General features: G+C 44.5%; 1 protein-coding gene across 4 annotated transcripts in view; it reads right to left on the reverse strand.

Annotated features, from left to right (window-relative positions):
- Positions 1 to 1,871: 1,871 nt before the first annotated feature.
- SLC7A10 (solute carrier family 7 member 10) overlaps positions 1,872 to 26,549 on the reverse strand; it is a 34,125-nt gene continuing 9,447 nt past the window's right edge. Inside the window, exons 2-11 of one of the 4 annotated variants that reach the window (XR_015729636.1) lie at positions 18,290 to 18,494; positions 14,985 to 15,136; positions 13,153 to 13,278; positions 12,208 to 12,361; positions 10,225 to 10,348; positions 9,971 to 10,084; positions 7,621 to 7,717; positions 5,247 to 5,396; positions 3,661 to 3,779; positions 1,872 to 2,213 (exon numbers count right to left, since the gene is read on the reverse strand). Coding sequence is in view for 1 of the 4 variants with exons in the window: in XM_060681603.2 (XP_060537586.2) it covers positions 2,098 to 2,213; positions 3,661 to 3,838; positions 5,247 to 5,396; positions 7,621 to 7,717; positions 9,981 to 10,084; positions 10,225 to 10,348; positions 12,208 to 12,361; positions 13,153 to 13,278; positions 14,985 to 15,136; positions 18,290 to 18,494 (1,406 nt within the window). In the remaining 3 variants the exon portion in view is untranslated. Of the gene's footprint in view, positions 2,214 to 3,660; positions 3,839 to 5,246; positions 5,397 to 7,620; positions 7,718 to 9,970; positions 10,085 to 10,224; positions 10,349 to 12,207; positions 12,362 to 13,152; positions 13,279 to 14,984; positions 15,137 to 18,289; positions 18,495 to 26,549 lie in introns of all 4 variants that reach the window. The other 3 variants (XR_015729635.1, XR_015729634.1, XM_060681603.2) reach the window with 3 other exon arrangements.

The following is a 26,549-nucleotide window of genomic DNA, read 5'->3' on the forward strand; positions in this document are numbered from 1 at the left end:
TTTAGCCTCCAGCTCTCTCATCATCATCATCATCATCATCATCATCATCATCTTAATGGCTCTTCTCTGCGCTCTTTCTAAAGCCTCTACTTCTTTTTTTAATCATGGTGATCAGAATTGGACACAATATTAACAGATTAACAGAGTTAGAAGGGACCTTTTAGGCTATCTAGTCCAACCCCCCCACCCCCAAACAGGAGACGCTACACCATTAATGACAGACGGCAGTCCAGTCTCTCTACAAGTGTGGTCTCACCACTGAAGTGTAAAGTGGTACTTTGTACTGTGGTGTGAAGTATGAGCCACGGTGGCGCAGTGGTTAGAGTGCAGTACTGCAGGTTACTGCTGATCACCAGCTGCCAGCAGTTTGATAGATCGAATCTCACCAGGCTCAAGGTTGACTCAGCCTTCCATCCTTCCGAGGTGGGTAAAACGAGGACCCAGATTGTTGGGGGCAAGAGGCTGACTCCGTAAACCATTTTGAGAGGGCTGTAAAGTACTGTGAAGCAGTAAGTGCTATTGCTATTCCACCTTCCTTCCTTCCTTCCTTCCTTCCTTCCTTCCTTCCTTCCTTCCTTCCTTCCTTCCTTCCCTCCCTCCCTCCCTCCCTCCCTCCCTCCCTCCCTCCCTTGGTGGTGCAATAGTTAGAATGCAGTATTACAGGCTAACTCTGCCCACTGCCAAGAGTTCAATCCTAACGAGTTCAAGGTTGACTCAGCCTTCCATCCTTCCGAGGTGGGTAAAATGGAGGACCCAGATTGTTGGGGGTGATATGATGATACTGTAAAACTGCTTAGAGAGGGCTATAAAGCACTGTAAAGCAGTATATAAGTCTAAGCGCTATTGCTATTGCTACTGCAATGGTTCTCAACCTGAGGTCTGCAGACCCTGGGTGGGGGCACGATGTCATCACGGGTGGGGGTGTCCACTGAAGGCTTGAAGAAATGTTACGATTTAAATCTTGAGTTACGTCTTGGTGGTTTGGCGCCATAGTCTGTCATCAATAACCTCCCATTGGCCAATCCGCTCCCACAGAGAGGGTCTCCTCAGGGTGCCGTCGGTCAAGCAATGTCGACTGCCGACCCCCAGGGGGAGAGCCTTCTCTGTGGGGGCACCCGCCCTTTGGAACGAGCTACCCCCCAGGGATACGACTGATCCCGGACCTCCATACTTTCCGCCGGGCGCTGAAGACTTTCTTATTTCATCAAGCCGGGCTGGCTTAAAATTTTTAATTGGTTAATTTTATGGGTAAGGGGTTTTAAATTGGGGAAGCCAAATTTGATTTAATTATTTTTTCAATTATTTTAATTTTCATATTGTATGTATTTTAATCCTGGCTGTTCACCGCCCTGAGTCCTTCGGGAGAAGAGCGGTATAAAAATTAAATAAATAAATAAATAAATAAATTAATTAATTAATTAATTAATTAATTAATTAATTAATTAATTAATTAATTAATTAATTAAAAAATAGTCGGTGGCCACAAAAGGTATTTAAAGGGAGCCCATAGTGAAAGAAAGGTTGAGAACCCCTGAAGGATTCTCCAACCTTGGCAACTTTAAGACTTCTGAACTTCAACTTCCAGAATTCCTCAGCCAGCAAAGCTGGAGTTGAAGTCCACAAGTCTTAAAGTTGCCAAGGTTGGAGACCCCTGGTATAAAGGACAGTAGTAACCAGTTCCCTTAAAGATGTGTTCAATTTTCCGAGAAGAGACAGAGCAAGAGGAGAGACAGGCCCTCCTTTTGGAAATTTGCAGAAACTTTACAAAAAACTTTTATGGCTTTCATAACAGTTGGTTGATAGCGATATTTTTTTATACTTGGTCATTTCAAACTTGCACGTAAAACGCATCACGAAAAAAAACAACCCACTGAGCTCATTTTACTTTTATTTTCTTCCTTTTCAGGATAAAGAGCTAAACACTTTTAGGCGCCTCCTAGAGTTGTCCCAAATGACGGTCCTCGTTTCTTAAAAAAAGAAATCCCCAAAAAACACCCTCCCAAATCAGGGTTCTTTCCTCTCCCCAGCCAAAAAATATATATGCCATAATGTAAACAAAATCTACTTATTCTGTAAAAAGTATCATTGTTTTTTTTTTTAAGGTCTTTTGACTTCTTGAGAGGGATAATCGGTGAAAGGTAGATCGTCTTCAGGAGATTCCTTCTGAGGGTAGACAACGAAACAGATCTTCTGGCCCCAGTGGGTTAAAGATTCTGAAAAAAAAAAGATCAAAGAGCTAGGTTATCATCCTAGTTTTGAGACTAAAGTGGGCATTATTCACTGGGAAGGCATTTGAACTCAACAGAAGAATAAAAGCATGACACTTGGAGGTCTTCTAGTCCAACCGCCTTCTTAGGCAGGAAACCCTACACCACTTCAGACAAATGGTTATCCAACATCTTCTTAAAAACTTCCAGTGTTGGAGCATTCACAACTTCTGGAGGCAAGTTGTTCCGCTGATTAATTGTTCTAACTGTCGGGAAATTTCTCCTTAGTTCCAAGTTGCTTCTCTCCTTGATTAGTTTCCTTCCATTGCTTCTTGTTCTACCCTCAGGTGCTTTGGAGAATAGCTTGACCCCCTCTTCTTTGTGGCAGCCCCTGAAATATCGGAACACTGTTATCATGCCTCCCCTAGTCCTTCTTTTCAACATCTGCTTTGCATACAGAAGACCCAAGAGTTCAGTCCTGTGCCTAGAACAGGTGTCTGCAACCTTAAACACTCAAAGAGCCATTTGGAACATTTCCCACAGAAAAGAAAACACCGGGAGCCACAAAATCCTTCCCGTCCCTGCCTATTTCTTGAGTGGCCACAAAACTAGCATATGTAGTTGAATTAAACATTCTGTTTTCTTCCAAAACATTTCTATTCTTGGATTTATCCACGGTTGGCCTACCGGGGGTTGAAAAGCTCAATAAATTGCGTGCCGGCTGGTGTCGCACATTGGCAATTGTGACGCATATTTTGAGTGACAGGGAGCCGCAGCAGAGGGGTGAAAGAGCCACATCCGGCTCCAGAGCTGCAGGTTGGCCTGGCCTAGAACGTAATGTTAGACATTTGGGCCTGGCCCAAATTTTAATCCAGCATTTTGGTTTTTTTCCAGATTATTCTGGATTATGCAAGAAATGGAGACCTCCCTCCCTCTTTCCCTCTCTCTCTCTCTCTCTCTTCCACCATTCTCCTCAAAACTAGCTTTTGGACAGATGTTGCCACAATGTGAATGTGAACTTTGAAAGACCCTAAGTCTTAATAAGGAGATCTTTCATCAGTTTAGAAACTTCTCTGATTAGGTTAACCAGGTAATGAGATGATTTTTTCCTTCCTGACCTTTTCTAAGGCAGATTTCTGCACTTCTATAATAGTGCGAGTCACCTGAGGAACAGGGGTGGGTTCTACTTACCTTTACTATCGGTTCACAACAGGATCGCGCGCCCCTTGCTTCTGCACATGCGCAGATCACTGATGATGACATCTGGGGCAGTGGGTGGGGCCTCCCGCCGGTTTTACTACCGGTTCTTGCGAACCGGTTCGAACCGGGGGCAACCCACCACTGCTGAAGAAGCACCTGGGCAACCAATCTTGAGTTAATGAGCAGATTATCTTGTAATCAATGGATATACTGGAGGCTGCTTCCAAGGTTGTTTTTAATTTTTTTTCCTTACCTGTTATTCTATTTACACACTTTGGCTTGTTTTTCCAGTACACGCCAAGAAAAAACACTGGCACTCCAGTTAAGATGATAATCAGCCCAATGCCACAGACCACTGGCTCAGAATACAAACTGAAGATTAAGAGAAAGGCCCAAAAGATCAGGTAAGTGATTGGAACGAGGAGGTTTACCTAAGAGGAAAGAAAATATTGGAAGGGTACAGAGACTTGTCGTTTCTGCCCTAATTCCCTTCGTGCTGATAGACCATCCATCACTCCGATAGATTATCAGGAGCTTCTGCCTGGGCTAATCCAAATGCCACACTTCTTGGACAACACCACACCATGATCCATGATGGCCATGGGCATGTAGATCTGGAGATGGTGGAGACTAGACCAGGGATGAAATCCTACTGGTCCGGACCGGTTCGGATGAACCACTAAGGATTATTGGCATCAGTTCGCCGAATTGGTAGTAATCACCTCTCGTTAGCCCCACCCATGCCCGGCCGGTCACCGCTCACCTCTTCCGGCCGCTCGATATTCCACAGAATTCAATGTTAAATGCAGCAGAGAGAATGCTAACTTTTCTCCCTCCATTCAGAACGGAGCTGCTGGAGCCTGTCCCTTTAAGGTAGTCTCCAGGAGGGAGTGGGGTGGGGGTGGGGAAGCAGCTGGATTGGAGCCATTTTCGTGAAAGGCAGGAAAATGGGGAAGGGGATTTTCCTGCCTGTCATCCATTCCTCAATCTCAGCACCGACTGAGGGAAGGATGGTAGGCAGAAATATTCCCCTCCCCATTTTCCTGCCATTCGCGACAAGGAGTGGCTGGGAGGGGAGGGGCCGGTGAGGAGCCCCTCGATGTGAGTGATGTCGAGTTGGCCACGCCCTCCCAGTCACATGACCTCCCCCCAATAAGCCATGCCCACAGAACTGGAAATTTTTTAATTTCACCATTGCTGTAGTCCTAATCCAAGGGTCTGCAATTTTAAACACTCAAAGAGCCATTTGGACCCGTTTCCCACAGAAAAGAAAACACCGGGAGCCACAAAACCCTTCCTGTGCCTGACTATTTCCTGAGCAGCCACAAAACTAGCATATGTAGTTGAATTAAACGTTCTATTTTCTTCTGAAACTTTTCTTTTCTTGGATTTATCCACGGTTGGCCTACCGGGGGCTGAAAAACTCAATAAATTGCGTGCCGGCAGGTGTCGCACATTGGCGATTGTGACGCATATTTTGAGTGAGAGGGAGCCGCAGCAGAGGGGTGAAAGAGCCACATGCGGCTCCAGAGCCGCAGGTTGCTGACCCCTGTCCTAATCTTTTAAAGCTCACTAGGGTCAAGAACATAAGATCATCTCTATCTTTTCTTAATTCATGGGCATACCTAATGATCTGGCAGGTGAAGGTGGTGTAATCTGACATCAGAGCCTCCAAGCTGTTTAACAAGTGAGGATTATAAACATAACTGGTTGCAGGTTGCTTTTTTTCAATGCCATTCTAACGTCAAAACGGTCGCTAAACGGAACTTTGTAAGTCAAGGACAACCGGTAGAGACGAAAGAGCAGAATTTAAAACCAGACTGCCCCACTATTTTTCACCTTGATGGGTCTGAAGAGCTGCGGCTTCTTCCATCGTAGCACAAGCAGGCCTATTATTGTCACTCCGTAGCAGAGGTAGTTGATGAAAGACACATAGTTAATCAACGTGTAGGTGTCTCCAACCAGCATGATGACCACAGTAGTTAGGCACTGGGGAGGTGGGAGTGGGGGGAAGAGAAAAAGGAGGGAGTGTATTCTTTAAATTGAGAATTTCTGGAAGAAACAAAGGCAAAAACTTCCTCGGGTCAAAAATGCAGACTTCAAAGGAGGAGTGGGCACACAATATAAGGATTAGGGGCAGGGGTGGGTTCTACTTACTTTTACTTCTGGTTTGCATCGTGCCCGCACAAGAGGCTCCCCTTCTTCTTTTTTTTAAAATTTGATTTATATGCCGCCCTTCTCTGGAGACTCAGGGCGGTTTACAATGCGTTAAGCAATAGCCTTCATACTTTCGTATATTTATACAAAGTCAGCTTATTGCCCCCACAAACTGGGTCCTCATTTCACCTACCTTAGAAAGGATGGAAGGCTGAGTCAACCCTGAGCCTGGTGGGATTTGAACTTGCAGTAATTGCAGGCAGCTGGTGTTAATAACACTGTTAATAACAGTGCTTTAGTATGCTGCGCCACCAGGACTCTTAAACGCACACCGTTGCCTGCTGTGGCTGAAGAAAGCGAACGGTGCAGCGGGTGGGTTCTAAACTTTTTTACTACCGTTTCTGTGGGCGTGGCTTATTTTGTGGGTGTGGCTTGTGGGGGGTTAATGTGACTGGGTAGGCGTGGCCAACCTTTTTTTTTTAAAACTTTTAAAAGCATTTTTTTTACAACCTTAAGAGGTTGCAGAAAAAAATGCTTTTAGAAGCCTCTGACAATTAGGCAAGTCAGCTGGGATCGCCAGAGGCTTTTGAAGGCATTTTTTTCCCTACAACCTCTTTTCTTTAGAAAAAAAATGCTTTTAAAAGCCTCTGAGATCCTAGCTGAGCCGCGTGATCATCAGAAGCTTTTTTTTTAACTTTTAAAAGCATTTTTTTCAGCCGAAGGTTGTAGAAAAAATGCTTTTAAAAGTAAAAAAAAAAAAAAAAGCCTCTGATGAGGTGGAGTAGGCTGCTAGCTCCCTTCCCCGCAGCCCTGCCATGCTTGCCTGCCTATCACGTGGCTGTCAGCGTTCCAAATTAGGTTTTCTTCCAACGCTGACATAACAAGATGAAGCAGAAAGAGCAGAAGCTTGATTTATTGCTGAGATGAACTTTTACTTAGTTTTTGTATGTTACAGATAGTGTTTCCTGGGAGATGAGGATGGGGGCTACATTCCTGTGAAAAGAACGTGCCGGGATGTAGAGATGGATCTGTATGATGGCCAATGGGACATTGGGGTTGGAGAGCGGAAGAGGAGGGGGTTGGAAGGAGGGGCCAGTTTGGCTGCAATTTGAATCAGGAATGTCGGATTCTGCTATTCTTAAAATAAAAGTGATTCATTAGAGAGTTTGCGCTTGAGAATGAAGTTTATTCAAGATAGCACCGAAACCTGACAGAGGCCTTCTGTTTGCCTGCCTTTGCAAACTGGCCACAGGGATGCCGAGAAAGCCATATGAAAGGCAGGGAAGCATGGCAGGACTGCGGGCCCCAGATCGGTTTGGGGGCATGGCCAGCCAGCAGTTGCTACCGGTTCGGCAAACCAGCCCTAATCTCCACTGCATTTCACTCCTGCTTTGGCTACCACTGAGCTCAGCATGGCTGATATTCCAAAATGTATTTGACAGGGGTGAAATTCAGCAGGTTCTGACTGATTCTGGAGAACCGGTAGCGGACATTTTGAGTAGTTCAGAGAACCGGCAAACACCGCCTCTGGCTGGCCCCAGAGTGGGGGAGGGAATGGAGATTTTGCAGTATCCTTCCCCTGGAGTGGGGAGGAAATGGAAATTTTGCAATATCCTTTCCCCAGGAGTGGGGAGGGAATGGAGATTTTGCAATATCCTTTCCCCAGGAGTGGGGAGGGAAAGAGGATTTTGCAGTATCCTTGCCCTGGAGTGGGGAGGGAATGGAGATTTTGCAATATCCTTTCCCCAGGAGTGGGGAGGGAATGGGGATTTTGCAGTATCCTTCCCCTGGAGTGGGGAGGAAATGGAAATTTTGCAATATCCTTTCCCCAGGAGTGGGGAGGGAAAGAGGATTTTGCAGTATCCTTCCCCAGGAGTGGGGAGGGAATGGGGATTTTGCAGTATCCTTTCCCTGCCATGCCCACCAAGCCACGCCCACAGAACCAGTAGTAAAAAAAAATTTGAATTCCAACACTGGCGTTTGATTGGTATTCAATTAAACCAATAGCCTTTCTATTGGCTACGTTAATCGATCCTACAAGAATGGAAACACCTACGCAGACGAGGAGAGCCGGAATTGGGGTGCAATGTTTGACATGGATCATGGCCAGGAGACTCGGCAGATGACCTTCTCGGGCGCCAGAGAAACACAGCCTAAAAAACAGAAAGAGAAGGAAAAAAAATCTCTCCTAAGCCTGTCTTATTTTAGCCCCTTTCAAACAAATACATCATTTAACTTTCTTCTGATGGCGGAAGATACAGAAACCCAATGGGGAATATTTAACACTTGGAGAGGGGAAAAAAAAGATTCAGTTTGTTACTTAAGAGTGGCAAGTGACAAAAATAGGTATTTCACACCTCAGGGTTCTGTTTAGAGGGACATTTGTCTTCCCACATTCTGGTACTTTCCAGGTGTGATGGATTTCAGCTTTGGATGGCCACTCCACTGTTTCGAGTTAGGAGGAGAAGAAAAATCAATGATTTCTAAGACGCTTCTCAATTATGTGACATTTCTCCCAAGTTGTTGAATTCCTGGATCCCTTCCCCTGTCTTCGCAAACTCCCTGATACAATATCTACTGAGAACGGTTAGTCCAAAATCCAAGCTCCCCAAGAATGAATGGGATTTGAACGTTCAGTCACGACCATCTATTAAAAACCAGCATGTCATATGACACGATTAACATAAAATCCACATAAGGGGGTGACACGATACGATGTACATGCCATCACTCAGGCCTGATCTGGAGGCCCATAAGATTAATATTCTGTCTTGTTACACTAAGCTACTTACGGGACAGCCTACTACCACAAACAGCCTCCCACCGGCCGGTACGCTCTCATAGAGAGGGGCTCCTCCAGGTGCCGTCAGCCAAACAATGTCGACTGGCGGCCCCTACGGGGAGGGCCTTCTCTGTGGGGGCACCTACTATCTGGAACGAGCTCCCCCCGGAAATACGGAGGATCCCGGATCTGCGCACTTTCCACCGTGCTTTGAAGACACTCCTATTCCAGCAGGCCGGCCTGGCCTAATTTTTTCCCCTTCTTTTAAATTTTTAAACTCAAATTTTAATTCGTTTTAAATTATTGGGAGTTTTAAATTGTCTCGGGCAAAAATTATTTAATTGGGTTTTAATCATGTCTTAACTTTTGTATTTATGTGTTTTATTTTGTGCCTGTTCACCGCCCTGAGTCCTTCGGGAGTAGGGCGGTATACAAATTTAATAAAATGAAATGAAAAAACGAAAAAGCGTTTTCAAAAGAAGTGGAGCCGAACAAAATTAAAATCTAATTAAACATGTCTATGGAGATGGTCAGTCATCCAGCTCATGGTTGTCCCAAAGGTGCTCTTTCAAGAGGTAACAACTTTCTGGTTTTTCTTTTAAGGCGTTTCACTTCTCATCCAAGATGGAGGATTTATACTCCTGGCAGACAGCTGGTCATTTGCATTCTAAAAGAAGAAATCCTGCCATTCCCCACCATCAGTCAGAGCTGAAGAAGCTTCTTGGATGAGAAGTGAAATGCCTTCGAAGAAAAACCAGAAAAACCAGTTGCCTCTTGAAAAAAGGACCTCTGGGACTAATCAAATGTGCTCATCCCAACAGTTGCCCCCAAGATTTTGCTCCGAACAGTTCACACAAACAGTACCACTGCCCTGATCATGTTAACCCAATTACAGCCAACTGGTAATGTATATTATCTCTGATACTATATATATATCGCTATTCTCAGCCTGCTTACACTGTGCTGATTACTTGCTGATGACAATCTTATCCTCCATAAATTTGTCAAATTTTCTTTCTAAAACAGCTCAAAACTCCCTATCAGGAGAGCACATCCAATCTTACATTCATATCAGTGGTAGGTTGACCCCATTTGGACTGGTTCACAAGAACTGGTAGTAAAACTGGCGGGAGGCTCCGCCCACTGACCCGGATGTCATCATAGGTGATCTGCACATGTGCAGAAGAGCGCGCGCACGGGCGTGATGCGAACCGGTAGTAAAGGTAAGTAGAACCCACCCCTGATTCATATTCTGCGCAGATCACCTATGATGATGTCCGGGTCAGTGGGCGGAGCCTCCCACTGGTTTTACTACCGGTTCTTGCGAACCGGTCTAAACCAGGAGCAACCCAGCACTGTTCATATTGTCCTAACATCTTAACTGCAGAATTAGCTCCATGGAGACTACTTGCAACTTCATGGGAGAACAGCCATGTGCATGGCCAGCTAAGTCTATTAAATAGCGCCATGACCCAAAACTTTGTTCAGCATGAAACACACCAGAACATTCCCACTAGGAAAGCAATGATGTTTCTCCTCCTTCTTCCCAAAATAAAGAAATAATAATAATAATAAAAAGAGATGCTCAGGAAAAAAAATAAGCAAACAAATAAATAAATCGTACTTCATCTAACCTTGAGGAGGTAAAAAGGTATCCATTTATTCCTCCAAATGTAGACAATGCCACAGACACTGGCATAACCCAGGAAAAATAGCCCAGTAACTTCTCACCAAATGTCTAAAGCAACAAAAGGCAGGAGGAGGGATGGAAACGAAACATAAATTGCAACGCACCAAACAGAAAGCAAAAAAATGAATCATTTTTTTTCAAAGGAATCCCAAACTCAAAAGTCAAATTCCGGGGTATGTTTTACTTACTACCGCCACAGCATTGGAAGACAGGAGTTCTTGGGGTGACATGGCCGTGAAATAGGCAATATTGGTGAAGGTGTATACAAAAGTCACCAGGGGAATGGAGATAAATATGGCGCGGGGTAGATTCCTAATTTCCAAAACAAAAAAGGGTGGGGGGGAATTTGATTAGCATTGAAAAGCAAGGCCCGAAAAGCAAAAACCCAACATGGACATGGACTATGGTCAACAGGGAAATTAGGTAGAACGTGAACGAAACGTATGCAATGGTAAATTGTGTGAACATTAGGCCAAATCACATCCACGCATGTACATGCAGAAAAAGGGTGAACAGCGAGAGCACAGATTGGCATTCTCATAGAACAATTTCTATCTCGTCTTTCTAATGTTGCTGTATGTCAGACTTCGATGCTATCTCAAAATAAATGAATTTCCAAACTGCCAATCTTTAAGGAAATCTTCTCTTTATTTGAGCACAGCAACCGGATCATGACTCCATGCGGACAAGACTGACCTTTTGCCCCCCAATCCCTCCCTTTCCGATCCCCAATTATCTGCTTCTCATTGGCTATCTTCCAAGTCACTCTACTGACTTCTTGTCTCGTCATTTCACAGGAATGTCTCCCCTCCCTTCATTTCCACGACGACCCAGCTTCAAAGGGATTTAGCAGGCAAAAGTTCAGGGCTTATCTCTCTCCTCTCTATGCCAGCGATGAGACGCTGACATCGTAGCTCAGTGGACGGCTAATAGCAGGTTTACCATGGTTGATCACAATCCCTAGAACCATGATGGCCAACCTATGGCACGCGTGCCTGAGGTGGCACGCAGAGCCCTCTCTGTGGGCACGCGCGCTATCACCAGCTACTCTTCTGGTTTCCGGCACTGGCCAGCTGGTCTTCAAGGGCACCAGAGCACCAGAAAACGGCCCAAAAAACGGCCCAAAAAAACCCAGGGGATTTTTCAGGCTGTTTTTGGGGCCATTTTCAGACCGTTTTCAGGCTGTTTTTTGGGCCAAAAACAGCAAGAAAAACGGCCTGAAAACAGCTCAAAGAACAGCCTGAAAGTGGCATGAAAAATGGCATGAAAACGGCCAAAATACAGGCATGCACGCACCAGCCAGCTGGTCTTCAAGTTTCTGGCGCTGTGGTGATGTGCACGCACGTTGCAGTTTGGGCACTCAGTACTGAAAAGGTTAAGTGTAATGAAGATTGAAAACCCAGATGCTGAACATTTGCCTTGGCAGACGTTAGCAGGGGGTTGTTCTGAGCAGCGTAACTCCCTACCCAACTATTCTTCTAAGCCAGGGATGTCCAATCTTGGCAACAGTGGACTTCAACTCCCAGACTTTAATGTGGACAGTGCCAGGGTTCCGGTGGATACGCTAATTAAATCATGAGCCTCGAGCCAAGCTTCAAAAAAAAATCCAGTAATTTATTTATTAGGAGCTCCATGCCGGCATGTTCCAAGTGAAGCCAACTCTGACCCCACGTAATTTACACCTCAATCATGACCCTGTTTCCCCCCTCCCCTCAGGGTGTGTCATCAATCACACATTTGCAGGTTGTAGAGATCACTACCCTCCGGCTGCTGTGGGTAACCCTGGGAGACAGCCTTGAGAGAGATATGTCTGGAATGTGCTCCTCTATTTGGCTGCCTTGCTGTTTTGTCGGTTTCCCACCCGCCTTGCCTATGGCAACTCGAGAGCAGGCCAGGGATGCTTTGCGAGTTGACAGACGGTGGATTTCAACTCCCAGCTTTAAGATCTGTGGACTTCCTCCCAGAATTCCCCAGCCAGCCATGTTGCCAAGGTTGGACACCCCTGTTCTAAGTCTTCCCACCTTATCTACCTTTTCCCTTTTTTTCCTATTGTATCACCACATCTTCTTTCCTCAAACAATAAGGAAACTGATCCCTGGGATCCAATGGAACTGTAGGACAACACCTTGACCTTCCTCCAAACCTTGATCAAAGTGCATAGGAACACTTACCTGCGTGGATCAACCAGTTCTTCTGTGACGTAATTTAGGAAATTCCACCCACTGAATGCAAAGGAACCTTGGAGAAAGGCTAGCGCCAAATGTCCCACAGATGGGGTCATCCAGAAGCTGAATGCATTGCTTGGTATTAATGCTTCATAGTTTTCTACAAGGAGAGCAGACTTCAGTGAGGGCATCGTCAGTTCACACAAACACATCATGTACTGTAGGGTCAAAAAAAAGTCAAGATGGCAGCTGGTCCTGCGTGATTGAAATCCCATCTCTTTTTAATGTATATCACATGAAAAAAAAGGATAGGATTCACATGATGGAGCTTCAGCAATCCCAGGGGTAAGCAACCCGCGGCTCTGGAGCCACATGTGGCTCTTTCATCCCTCTGCTGCAGCTCCCTATCACTGGTCGGCACCACAATTTTGAGAGGAGCTTCTGGTTGGGGAGGGGGGAAGCATGGCATGCCTGGAGGAGACTCTATGGCAAGGGGCGGGTTTTCCTTTCAGCTCCACAATTGATGGGGCTTTTGGTTAGGAGAACAGGTAAGGAAAAAGGATACCGCACTAGGAGGAGACTCTATGGTGGGGGAACTGGACTTCCGGTCGACTCCAGAATTGAACAGGGGGCTTCCGGTTAGGACCAGTAATAGTAACAGAGTTGGAAGGGACCTTGGAGCTCAGCCAGGAGTGGGATTTGGGGATTCTCCGAACTGCACAGAATCTTACCTAGAGGTTCTCCCTAACCCCTGCGAACCCCCAGCAGCCCACCCCTGATTACACCTGACACTCACTGCACAAGGTAGGTGTTGGAGCCCACCATGAAGCTTATCACAGATGTTTTCAAATATCACTCACTTGAAAAACAGTGGGATGCGAAAGTTTTCTAAAAAGTATTGGATTTTATGCAGAAGACCATTTAAACACAGGGGGTTTTTCCTATCAGTACCTTTGAAGATTTGTACAAAGCCAACCGTTATGATAAGACCCAAAGCCAAGAGTTTTCCTGCTGTGAAGATGTCCTGGATGCGTGTGGCCCACCGAACGCTGGAGCTGTTCACCCAAGTCAACAGTGCTAGAGATCAGAAAGCAGAGTTCAGTTCTTCAAAATGGAAAGTAAAAAAGCAGGGGTATCTGTAGGGAGGAGTTTAAAAAAAGTCAAGATGGCAGTTACAACTACAGGGTTGAAACACTGTTACCTCCCCACCAAAGGTGGTACCTATTTTTCTACTTGCATTTTTTTTACGTGCTTTCGAACTGCTAGGTTGGCAGAAGCTGGGACAAATAACGGGAGCTCACCCCATTACACGGCACTAGGGATTCGACCTTTCGATTGACAAGCTCAGTGTCTTAGCCACTGAGCCACCGCTGGGACACATATATTCACCTTCATTCATGTGTTATTCTGTAAAATGTGATGGTGAAGGCCAGTAACTTAGTAGGCTGTTAACAACAACAAACACATGAGACATTTTCACAGTCCCATTGCAAACCGGTAGTAAAAGTAAGTAGAACCCACCCCTGTACAGGTTGTCCTCAACTTACAACCATTCCTTTAGCAACCATCTTGAAGTTACAGGGCACTGAAAATGTGACTTATGGCCAGGAATTGCATTATGACTGTTGCAGTGTTGCAACATTCCCAAGGTCATAAGATCAAAATTTGGGTGCTTGGCCACTGGCATGTATTTACAGTGGCTGCAACATCCCCAGGTGACGTGACCACCATCTGCAACCTTTCCAGCCATCTTCTGACAGGCAAGCTTCAAGGTGAGGAAATCTGATTTGCTTAATGACAGTGCGATTAGCAATTGCAATGATTCATTTAACAATCGTGGCAAAAAAAAAAAAAAATAATGCAAAACTGGGCTTTGGCAACTCCACTAAACAACCATGTGGCTTAGCAATGGAAATTTTTGTCCCAGCTGTGGTTGTGAGTCCAGGACTACCTGTATGCCGACAGGTGGAGGTGTGTTTTGCTTCCCCGTTTCAGAGAAAGACGGGGCTTGTCAATCCTGAAGCTGACCTGACCGAGGCCATTTTGAGACCTCGGTGTTATCACACTGGAGCTGAGTGATAGGGAGGAGAGAATAGAGATAGAGGGGTTTCGTAGCCAAGACAAAATACTTTCTCCTTGGAATCCAAGGATATTTCCATAGGTGGCCGGGGAGAGGAGGAGCGATGTTGCCTTGGCAACCGGATGGGACTTTGATTGGGCCATGTGACTAACTGCTTGGAAAAGGGGAAAACGTTTACTTTTAATTAGGTGAAAACCGCTGGAATATTCAGAGTCGGTTTTCATCAGCTTATGCCAATATGATATGTCCAGCAAAACAATTCTTTGAGGACCCTACTTTTTTTTTTTTTTTAATTTGATTTATGTGCCGCCCTTCTCCGGAGACTCAGGGCGGCTTACAATGCGCTAAGCAATAGCCTTCATCCTTTTGTATATTTATACAAAGTCAGCTTATTGCCCCCACAAACTGGGTCCTCATTTCACCTACCTTAGAAAGGATGGAAGGCTGAGTCAGCCTTGAGCCTTGGAGAGATTCGAACCAGCAGTAAATTGCAGGCAGCTGTGTTAATAACAGGGTGCGTAGACCACTGTACTATCAAGGCTCTTACTTGCCTACTACTTGCCTCGGAGCTCTGTTTATTATGGATGTATTACTTGGAACCCTGACAATAAACCAACTCCGAGGCAAGTAGGCTTCTTTGATAGCCCTGAGCCCAATCATAGTCTTACAAGATAAAGAAAACCAATGATAAATCCATACTTACACAAACACACCATGGAGAGGACTCGTGAAGCTTTGTAGGGTGGGATGCAATTGGGAAAGACTGGTTGTAGCACATAATTAGAAAAAGTCAATGCAATAACAGCCAGACTGGTTGGGTACATGATAAGGACTGCGCTCCATAGCAGCAGAAATCTGCAACCAATAGAAACAATTCAAGATATCTCGTTGAGACTAGACTGCTGGACAGAACAGCATGTATGGGCCAAGTATTATAGAGAGAGATTGAGAGGAAAGGAGTAGAGGGGGATCCTGTTTCTCATTTGATTTCAACCCACTGTCTGAAGGAGAAGGGCAGTCAAAACCAGGAGGCAGAGTTAAGCGAGTCAGCAGCCTGGAGTCCTTACGTTCCCACAAAGAATCAAAGTCCAAGCCCTCTCGAATTCCACTGACTCTTATCTAGCATCAGTTCAGTGTTGAATTTAATCGACTAGATTTTTATGTATAGGGTTGAGCAATACATTTTCTTCACTGCAACTTGGCATCGTATTGTCCTGATTCGTCACACCTGAGACTGCTTTTCCCACTGGCGTGATTAAATGGGGATTTTGAATGCTCCATAAGGCTACTGAAAAACAACACGGCCGAGCAACATGTGAGGGACATGTTGTCAAAAGACATCAGAAAAGATTATTTGCAAGGAGTGAGTAACAGGGGTTAGCCACTGGGGACCACAGGACTGGGAGGCCAATGGGAGAGATAATGTAAGGCAGGGCTTTGAAGCTGCAATTATTATTATTATTAATTTGTATATGTTGGCCATTCGACTCCAGTGGAGTCTGCAGCGACCTCTTGATCTCCTTTCCAGTGGTGGGTTTCAAAATTTTCTACCGGTTCTGTGGGTGTGGTTGGGGCGGGGCCAGTCAGAGGTGGTATTTATTGTTCTCTGAACTACTCAAAATTTCTGCTACTGGTTCTCCAGAACTGGTCAGAACCTGCTAAAATCCACCTCCGCTCCTTTCTCTCTGCCCGCTGTTGCAATTGGATCTTTTCTCTGGATAGGTTAAATGCCTATGGTTATTGATAAGAAATTCCAACATTTCCAATTGTTGCCACATTTGCTCTAATGGACCCCCGAAAAGTGGACCATGGTTAAACTATTCCTTCCATTCTCCATCGCAGGAAAAAAAAATATCCTGCATTTCGCTTTGGGACTTTGCTAATGCAAGATTGTTTGAAATGATATAGAGTTTCTCGCTTGGGCAGGAGGTTGGACTGGAAGTCTTCCAAGGTCCCTTCAGACTTGTGCTGGAGCCCATCTTCACAGAACGTCTCTCTAGCGGCTAACAGAAGTTCTCTGAGGATGGGCTCCAAAACAATTCTGAAAGCTCGGAAGATAAATCTCTGGTCCCAGATTGGATCCTGCAACAATCCTGGGACACATATAAAGGTAAAGGTTCCCTCGCACCTATGTGCTAGTCGTTCCCGCCTCTAGGGGGCGGTGCTCATCTCCGTTTCAAAGCTGAAGAGCCAGCGCTGTCCGAAGATATTTCCGTGGTCATGTGGCCAGCATGACTAAATGCCAAAAGCGCACAGAACGCTGTTACCTTCCCACCAAAGTTGGTCCCTATTTTTCTACTTGCATTTTTTACGTGCTTTTGAACTGCTAGGTTGGCAGAAGCTGGGACAAGTAACGGGAGCTCGCCCCATTACGCGGCACTGGGGATTCGAACTGCTGAACTGCTGACCTTTCGATCGACAAGCTCAGCGTCTTAGCCACCACGTCCCTGGGGCACATATATTCACCTTCATTCATTGGATTCATCAAATTGGAGTGTATGTGTTTTAACGTTTTAATGTTTTAGTGTTTTAATGTCTTCTTTTAACTTTTGTATGGAATATTGTTGCATTGTTTTATTCTCTGTTGTAAACCTCCCAGAGTCCCTTGGGAGTTGGGCAGCATAGAAATGCGACAAAATAAATAAATAAATAATAAATAAATGTGTTATTCTGTAAAATGTGATGGTGAAGGCCAGTAACTTAGTAGGCTGTTAACAACAACAAACACATGAGACTTTTTCACAGAGGATAAATCTGTCAGTATTAGTGGAACGTCCTTATTCAGAAGCAGTTACCCATGAATAATAAATAGACCATCAGGTTTTCTCGTTTATTATTCCTTGAACCTGGATCTGAGTCTCGTAACATTAACATAGTTGCCCCCAAGTTACACATTTTCTGAGTACAGTTACAAATCAAATGGAAAAGTTTTTTCCATCTTTTATTAGGGCCCATGTTTCTCGGTACCACTTCTTTCGAGTTTTGAAAAGATGATTTATATTTCTGAAGCGTTTAAAAACCTGCAAAGCCCATTTAACTGGGAGAAAACGCTCGCGTACCCCAAGAGCAACTGTAGCTCTCGCTGAAAATAGATTTGAGTCTTGCACTGCAATAAAAACACAGCCCTCTAAAGAAAGGCAAGATTAAGGGATCTCCCATTTGAATTATGTTTTGCTGGAGTTAATTCCTCCATAAAGCTGAATTTTCAAATGCTGCAGATTTCAGCTTTTATATCTCCATTTAAAACTCTTGATTCGGTCCCTTCCTCGGCTGCAATAAACGTTGATTTCTAGACAGGTCTGAGCTTTGGAATTTATCAGATGTTGCAGGAATAAAATCTTCCTTTTTTGTTGCGTCTGTCATTTAATCCCGGAGCTCGCAAGCAATTTCCCCCCCAAAGGCAATCTGGCTTATTGTGCCCCTATAAATACAAGTTAGGTGCCGCTTATCTATCAGTACAGACCTGCCCTCCCTTCTTCCCAAAATCCAATCTTTATGCAGATGTTTTCTGCTTGTCTGCACAAAACCTACTCTGTTGTAGCAATCTTGCACAGTCCATCAGATAGCAATTCAATAAATGTTCTTCTTTTAAAAACGGATGGCTGGGGATGCTACTGAACCAGAATAAGTTGGGTTTAAAGCTTGGGTCCTCAGCTGGAGAGCCCTGGCCCTGGGGTCCCTCAAAAAGTTGCAGTGAAATTGGAATTTAAGTTTGAAAGACGAGGGGGAATGGTTCAAATACTGCTGCTCCCTCTTACAGATGAGTAGAGGCGCGCCAGCTTTTTGCCATATTGTCAGGCACAAAGAATCAGGACTGTTAAATTGCAGTTCGGAAAATTTATTGCTCAAGCCTATACCCTAGTTCAATATGAGAAATATTACACTTCACTGGCATATTGTGGCTCAGACCTGCTCAGTGGGAAGAACTCATGAAATAAAATGGACGGCTGTGATTTTAAACCCTCGTGACAAAATTACTATCCACCCTTATCCTGAAGTCACACTTACCCAGCTAATCCACCGAAAATCTCAGTGACGTAGGAGTAGTCGCCTCCTGATTTAGGGATGGTAACTCCTAATTCAGCGTAACAGAGGGACCCAAGTGCTGAGATCCCACCTCCAAGTATCCATATTATGAGTGCAAGTCCCACTGACCCAGAATGCTCAAGAACTCCTTTGGGTGAAATAAAGATGCCGGAACCAATAATATTACCTAAAAGAGACAAAAAGGTGAAAAGATACGGTTAACCTTGGCTGACCTTGAAAAATCTGGGCAATACTTGGACAGGAGACCATCTTGGAAGGTGTCAATGACTTCTCCGTTGCAACTGAGAAAACAATAACGGGAATTGGGTATGTCTAGGCAAGAAAGAGTGGATGAAAACTAATCAAGGAGAGAAGTAACTTAGAACTAAGGAGAAATTTCCTAACAGTGAGAAGGTGGAGTACTTCAGAAGCTGTAAGCTGTAAGTACTCCACCACTGGAGGTTTTTAAAAAGAGACTTGGCAGGCACTTCTCTGGAATGGTATAGGGCAGTGATGGCTAACCTTTTTGCCATCGCGTGCCAGGAAGGGGAGGGGAGGTTCACTTGCACGCATGCCCACACCCATAATTCTATGCGCCCAGCCCCACGCATGTGACCCCCTCCCCCCTGCTTCTGGCACACGATGGCCCGGTAGGCCCGTTTTTCTTTCTCACCTGGGTCCAGATTCTCTCTATGCATCTGGGGAGGGCGAAAACAGCCTTCCCCACCCCCTCAGAGGCCCTCCGGAGGTCCGAAATGGCTCATTTCCCAATTTCCGGTTGGACAGGAAATGACGTTTTTTGCTGTCCCCAGCCTCCAGAGCCTCTCTAAGAGAGCCTATTTCCCTACTTCTGGTGGGCCCAGAAGGCCCGAAAATCAGCTGGCCAGCACGTGCATGCGCGCTGGAGCTGAGCTGGCGTGCTAGGCAACATGGCTCGGCGTGCCACCTGTGGCACGTGTGCCATAGTTTCGCCATCACAGGTATAGGGTCTCCTGTTTGAGCAGGGGGTTGGATTTGAAGAACTCCAAGATCTCTTCCAACTCTGTTATTCTGTTAATTCTATGTTGCATTGTCATCAGCACTTGAGTTTGACACAAGGGAGGTTTGCCTTCCAATTTCACTTCCTTATAGGATTTTGTTGGCCAAATTCACAGATAACGGCAGGCCAGATTAGTTGAAAAAAAAACCCTAGTGGCATGTTCCACCCTCCTGTGTCAAAAAGAAATAAACCCACTGTGGCTATAACTATCAAAAGCTTGTCTGCCTCTTAGTGTAATGTGTAACCTATTATGTTTCTCTCATTTTACGGCTGCGTCTGTTCTTGGTCATCATTTGTGCCAACAGCCGCCTTCTGAAACTTGGCAAGTTCCAATGTCCTAGACTTAGACATTATCCCAGGCCAATAAGGATTCTGCTCATTTGCTTGCATACTCCATGTAAGACCCTCAGTTATACGCAAGTTGTTAGACTGAATTATTTCCCCTTCAGTGTGTTAGAGATGAAAATAGGATTAGGTTGGCAACCTATTCGTCTTTTACGGTCTTTCCAAAAACCACTTTTTCTAAACTATTTGAAGAAGAAGAAAGAAATTACCATAGGGGACCCCTAAGCCATCACCCCCTAAAACTTGAATCCGTAAAACTAAAATGTTTAAGAAATCCAAATGATTAAAGTAATAAGGAAAAAACATCAAGACCCAGGAGCACAGTTATTTAAAGACAATTTAAGCCGTGGTGAGAATAGAAATAATCTGAGAGTTACTCATTCTTCCAATCTCTTGAAAGCTGGGATTCCAAGTCTTGCTTAAAAGCCAGAGCTAAGCAATGAAACCTCTTTGGGGCCACCATGGAAAAGACCCTGTACATAACGCCCATAGATTTGGATAACAGATGTGCAACAGCTCAAGTTCATAAAAATATAAGGTAAACGTTCCCCTGCATATGCGTGCTAGTCGTTCCCGACTCTAGGGGACAGTGCTCATCTCCATTTCAAAGCCGAAGAGCCAGCGCTGTCCAAAGACATCTCTTGGTCATGTGGTGGTCATGACTCAACGCCGAAGGCGCATGGAACGCTGTTACTTTCCCACCAAAGGTGATCCCTATTTTTCTACTTGCATTTTTTACCTGCTTTCGAACTGCTAGGTTGGCAGAAGCTGGGACAAGGAACAGGAGCTCACCCCATTACGCGGCACTAGGGATTTGAACCGCTGAACTGCCGACCTTCTGATCGACAAGCTCAGTGTCTTAGCCACTGAACCACCATGTTCCTCATCAAAAAATAGGTGACCCTTAAATGTACAGATTCTTTCTACTGTTGTCTGTGAAGTACAATTGATAGCCATTGCAAATGACCGATAACCACTCATGCTTTTTGAAGGGCAATCCCAGGTCAGCAATAAATAAGAAAAATACTGAACATAATAAACTATTCCTGCTCTCCCCAAGGATAAAACAATGTATAATCAGAAATACATCAGGGAGACCATAAAAAAGGGGTTCTAAAGAGAATTTTAATCTTGTAGCTAAATGACTTCTTTGGCAAGGACTTCAGACCCGGCCAAAGGAGAGTCTAATTAACATGCAGAAGAACTTTCTCAAAGGAAGACGGTCACCTTGGTCAGAATGCTAAACTAGTCTGAGAAAACCTGACATTTCCAGAACGTAGGGCAAGGGCAGCAATGCGAAATAAGTGGGATTCTGAAAACAGAAACAAGAGATGGACCAACCGGTTCGGATGTTTCTTTTCAAGGTCATGGGTTATGTAAAGAAGATGCTAAGGAAGCATGAGAAGACTTGGCTAACCCAACAACGGGGTTGTTTTAGTAAAAACATATTATTGTGCCTGGTTTAGCTCAACAGACAGAAGCACTGTAATTTAACACCAGCTGTCTGCAATTAAAGTAAGATCGAATCTCGCCAGGCTCAAGGTTGACTCAGCTTTCCATCCTTTCTAAGGTAGGTAAATTGAGGACCCAGTTTGTGGGGGCAATAAGCTGACTTTGTATAAATATACAAAAGTATGAAGGCTATTGCTTAACGCACTGTAAGCCGCCCTGAGTCTCCAGAGAAGGGCGGCATATAAATCAAATTAAAAAAAAAATTGTTGAAGCAAAGTAAAAAAATATGCAATCTCTTTTTCTAATTTTATTTGTAACCCAAGGGTGAAATCCAGGAGGTCCTGACTGGTTCTGGAGAACCGGTAGCGGAAATTTTGAGTAGTTCGGAGAACTGGCAAATACCACTTCTGGCTGGCCCCAGAGTGGGGTAGGAATGGAGATTTTGCAATATCCTTCTCCCAGGAGTGGGGTGGGAATGAAGATTTTGCAGTATCCTTCTCCTGGAGTGGGGTGGGAATGGAGATTTTGCAATATCCTTCCCCTGCCACGCCCACCACGCCCACCACACCACGCCTACAGAACCAGTAGTAAAATAAAATGAATTTCACCACTGTTATAACCTGTTTGTTGCCCCTAGAACAGCAACTCCTAATTGAAGGGAAAAAAATTCACTTGAGAGTCAGTCAACAGGAGAAAGTCAAATGGCAAAGATAGGAAGAAGATCAGCAGAAAAAATATCATGATTCTTTGCCTTTGCAATGAAAACCTGACATGTTCCACCATCTTTCATGTAAATTCCCTCACTTGCTAAAGTGATTGCACTATATCAAAGGATTAAAGCATCTTTGACCATCTTGTAGTGCAGGGATTGGCAATCTGTGGCTCTGGAGCCGCATGTGGCTCTTTCATCCCTCTGCTGCAGCTCCCTATCACCAGTCAACTCCACAATTGATAGGGCTTTTGGTTAGGATAGGTAGAGGAAAAAGGTTGCCGCACTAGGACAAGACTCTATGGTGGGAGAACTGGACTTCTGGTTGGCTGCAGAATTGAACAGGGGGGTTCTGGTTAGGGCCTTTGTGGCTCTTTGAGTGTTTAAGGTTGCCGACCCCTGTTGTAGTGGCTTGTTGACATGGTTGCATTAACCATGGTTATTGAAGAAGCCACACTTGGTTTACATGCTAAGCCATTTATCATGGGTAGCCACAAAGAAACGGTGCTATGGCTTAGCAGGATGCATGGCTATATTACAATGAAAAGGCTAGCATTTTCTTGAGGAACATCAAGTTGAACAATGAAGCTTTTGAACAACAGCAAGGAGACCCATACTCCATATGAAACAGAGATATTTGAGTCTAGGTTTCCATCTTCTAAATAAGATTGATTCTTTATGTGCCATCAAGATGGTGTCAACTATTACCAGCCATAAATGAGCCTAAATATAATTCTTAGGAAAATGGAATCTAATGCTTGTTAAGGCTTGATGTTGATAAAAGTTTAGTTGACATAAGCTGCTAAACTAGCATCCAAAATCATAGTATGATTGGAGTTTGCAAACTATGCTTGTCCTAAGCCACTCTTTGCCATGACAAACCATAGGTGAACCTTAAATATTCAAGAATTTTGAGCAGGCAAGAAATGTGTCAGACATTATAAAGCCTATATAGCTTTCGACACATTTGCTCACGTTTTAACCAGAATTTAATTTTGTATCCCCAACAGTCTCCGTTGTTGATTATCACCGACCAAGCAAACAAAAATAATGCAAAAATCTTTTCTTTGCTCAAAAATACTTCGCTAATGTTCTCCAAAGCCAAGATGAGTGAGTATGGGTAGAATTGGCAAACACAGCAGTTGGACACATCTGATCTTAAAGAAAGCCCTTTTTGTTCCCAACGATTTTGAGAAATTCTGCCGTAAATCATTCCAGACCCAGTCATTCATCTGACAGCATGACTCTCTGTAACACTGCCAAGGTGAAGAAGACCTTAGATGATCTCCCACAGAATGCCTGATTGTCCAATACAGTATAGCCACTTACAATAAATACAAGATGGTTCAGCGAGTGATACTTTGTTGGGGAAAAGACAACATACTGTGAATAGCTTGAGTTTAGTGGTTGTTGTGATCCGCCAGCAGCCTGTGGAGCTGGCAGCGGAGACAGACAGTGAGGAGGCTGGGGAGGACCATGGGCCGGTCCTGGAGTCAGGGGAAGGCCCATCGGAGGCAGAGATGGGGCCAGGGCCATTTGGGAGTGATGCGCGGACTCCGGAGCCTCCAGAGGCAGATAGCAGAGAGGCAGAGGAACAGGAGGAGCCTGTTCCTACTGCACGCATGCGAAGAGCTGCCAGAAGGAAAGAGCAGCTAAAGCAAGAAGGACGGCTCGGGAGTAAGGCCAGGAGATGATTGGCCCCTCCCAGAAGTCTTAAAAGAGGAGCAACAGCTCTTGGGATCTTTGTAGGAAAGCAACGTTGCTACATTTGTTTCTTGTCAGCGTCATTTGCTTCTGAACTTTGTGGGGTTTTGCCAAGAAAAGCCTTTGGCAGGTTGCCAAAGAAGACAAAGGTTGGTGATAAGGCCGAAGGACTGTTTATGAAGTTTTGGAATTAATTTGGACTAAGCTGAGAATGAAGTAATTCTCAGCTATTCTAATAAAATATGTTTGTTTAGGACTGATTGTGTCTGGTAATAACTACTTGGGCCTAGGTCACAACAGTGGTGCTCGTGTTCTTTGTTTCAATGAATAAGCATGTTTTTTTTTTATTTTTATTAAGAGATCCTTCAGCTACAGCTTGGAATGACAGCCTTTGCCCTGGTGAATTCTGAAGCATTTTCGTTGTATGGGTATACTGTGTATACATGTACAATGACAATAAAGTTATTATTATTATTAATGTACCAATGACATCCATGACCATGAAGATTACGATATCTGCAGGTTTGAGATAGCACCAAGTTTAGCAACGATATAGATGCTTTAGGGCAGGATGTCCAACCTGGGCAACTTGTGGACTCCGACTCCCAGAATTCAACAGCCAGCATGGACACTCCTGCTTTAGGAAGCATGTTAGATAAGGTCCACCAGGAGCTAACTCTCCCAAGCCATTCTGATTTGCAACAAACCACTGTCCTTCCCCTGTCTGATTCTTATCTATGAGCCTCCTCTTCGTGTTGACAATCAGGTAGGCTTTTGACTCAATTCCTTGTCTTTTCTTTACTCAGAAGACTCTCAGCATTTGAGTACAGAGGAGTCCAGCTTTTAAAATATTACCTACCATTCAATCACATTCTTTGATATGAGCAGCCATATTCTTTGGAAGACACACATCTGCTTCAAAGACTGTCTCCAGAACTTCTGCATGGGTGTGTTGCTTCATGCTTTGCTTCACTGGAAGTATTTTGTGTGCATACATCCATATGGACTGGACATACATGAAAGCCTTCCCAAAAAAATATGGCTGCTTTAAGTCTGGAGGAGGGAGGGAAGTTTCATTCAGACCAACGTGCTTTGAAAAGCATCCCCTTCAAAGGTTTTGCACAGCCCTAAACCTTTTTTATCTAGATATGGCAAACCTAGACAGCTTACTAAAAAGCAGAGACATCACCCTGCCAACAAAAGTGTGTATAGTCAAGGCTATGGTTTTCTCAGTTGCAATGGATGTCTGTGAAGGTTGGACCATAAGGAAGGCTGAGCACCAAAGAATTGAGGCCTTTGAATGATGGTGCTGGAGAAGACTCCTGTGAGTCCCTTGGACTGCAAGGCAATCAAACCGGTCAGTCCTAGAGGAGATCAACTCTGACTGCTCTTTAGAAGGCCAGATCCTGAAGATTAAACTCAAATACTTTGGGCACCTAATGAGAAGGAAGGACTCCCTGGAGATGAGCCTAATGCTGGGAAAGATGGAGGGCAAAAGAAGAAGGGGATGACAGAGAATGAGGTGGCTGGATGGAGTTACTGAAGCAGTCGGCGTGAGTTTAAATGGACTCGGGAGGATGGTAGAGAACAGGAAGGCCTGGAGGAATGTTGTCCATGGGGTCACGATGGGTCGGACACAACTTCACAACTAACAACAACAAAACCTCTTTTGAATTTAGCAATGCGAAGTCTCCACTTTGTTTACAGACAGGAGAAGCACCTATCTTCCTGAGTTCGATCTAATTTTTAACTTATCTTCTGTCCATTTTGCTTCGACACAGTTCTTAAATAACTCCTTCCTTTTGCTACAGGTCATTGTTCATTCTTCTGTTAGAAACACGTATGTTCTGTGATGTGTGTTTTAAGCTTCTTCCGAACCCTCTCCCTTTTCTTCTTCTTTCTGACATCCTGCTGCTCACACCTTGCCAAATTTGGGTGATGCGGCTTGCATTTTATTAGGTTTTTTTAAAAAAAAAAAATGTTTCACAGTTAGTCAAGGCGGGATACAGTCTGGGCAGTTATGCAAGGGAGTTTCTTGAGTTCAATCACCAAGTCAGGTCTGGCAAGCCAGAATAGGATCACTTTCAGCAAGTCACAAATGAGACTGAATAAATCTATTGTCAACATTTCCCCCCCCCCTTTTTTTTTTAAAAATCAAATCAGTGGTAATCTCCTTGGAATCTATCCTTCCCTGTTTAATTATTTTGCAATTTATTTTTAAAACACTGCCCTTACGAAAAGGAGTCAGGATGTAAAATACCGGGGAAAGAAACACGACTGCACAAAACAGAATCCTTCTTCCAGAGTGTTTCAAAATTATTAAAACTAACAAGGTATACAAGAGGAGACTTAACTCCTGGCGACTCCCTGGATATGTCTCTGCACTTTTTTTGGACAGGATTTCAAAAGTGGTTTGTCGCTGCCTCCTTCCTAGGATGGAGAGAGAGAACAGCCCAAAGTCACCCAGTTGGCTTCGTCCCTAAAGCGGAACTAGAACTCACAGTCTCCCAGTTTCTAGCCTGCGAAGTTCTGATCATTAGAAGAGCAAAGGTGGGGAAAAAAATTAGTGCCGATAAAAGAGAATATTTGTAGCCCAGGATTAAACTGTGGTCTCTGAGCTCGGTGGTTTTCTTGCAGACGTTACATTACCTAATTAGGTAACATCAGTGCCCTGATGATGTTACCTACTTTGGTAATGAAATGTCTGCAAGAAAACTATCAAGCTCAGAGAGCACCAGAAATTAGCACCTTCAAAAACAATCCCCCCCAAATGTGTCCGCAGCACTTCTCCTTCTGTACCTGCTTCATTTCAAATGGGCTCCCAACGAAACACCCTTCTCTCAAAGACCTCAGGTAGGAAATTGTAAAATCCTTGGCTTTACACAAAGATCCACTTGATGGTCTGATTTCTGAAATTTAAAGTCCGACCTTCAAGCACTGAGCTACAAAGCCAAAATACTGCCAGCTGCTGCCGTGCTTTTCAATCACATGGG

The sequence above is a fragment of the Pantherophis guttatus genome, chromosome 11 (assembly GCF_059756535.1).
Source record: "Pantherophis guttatus breed Tessera chromosome 11, ASM5975653v1, whole genome shotgun sequence".
Classification (NCBI taxonomy): Eukaryota; Metazoa; Chordata; class Lepidosauria; order Squamata; family Colubridae; genus Pantherophis; species Pantherophis guttatus.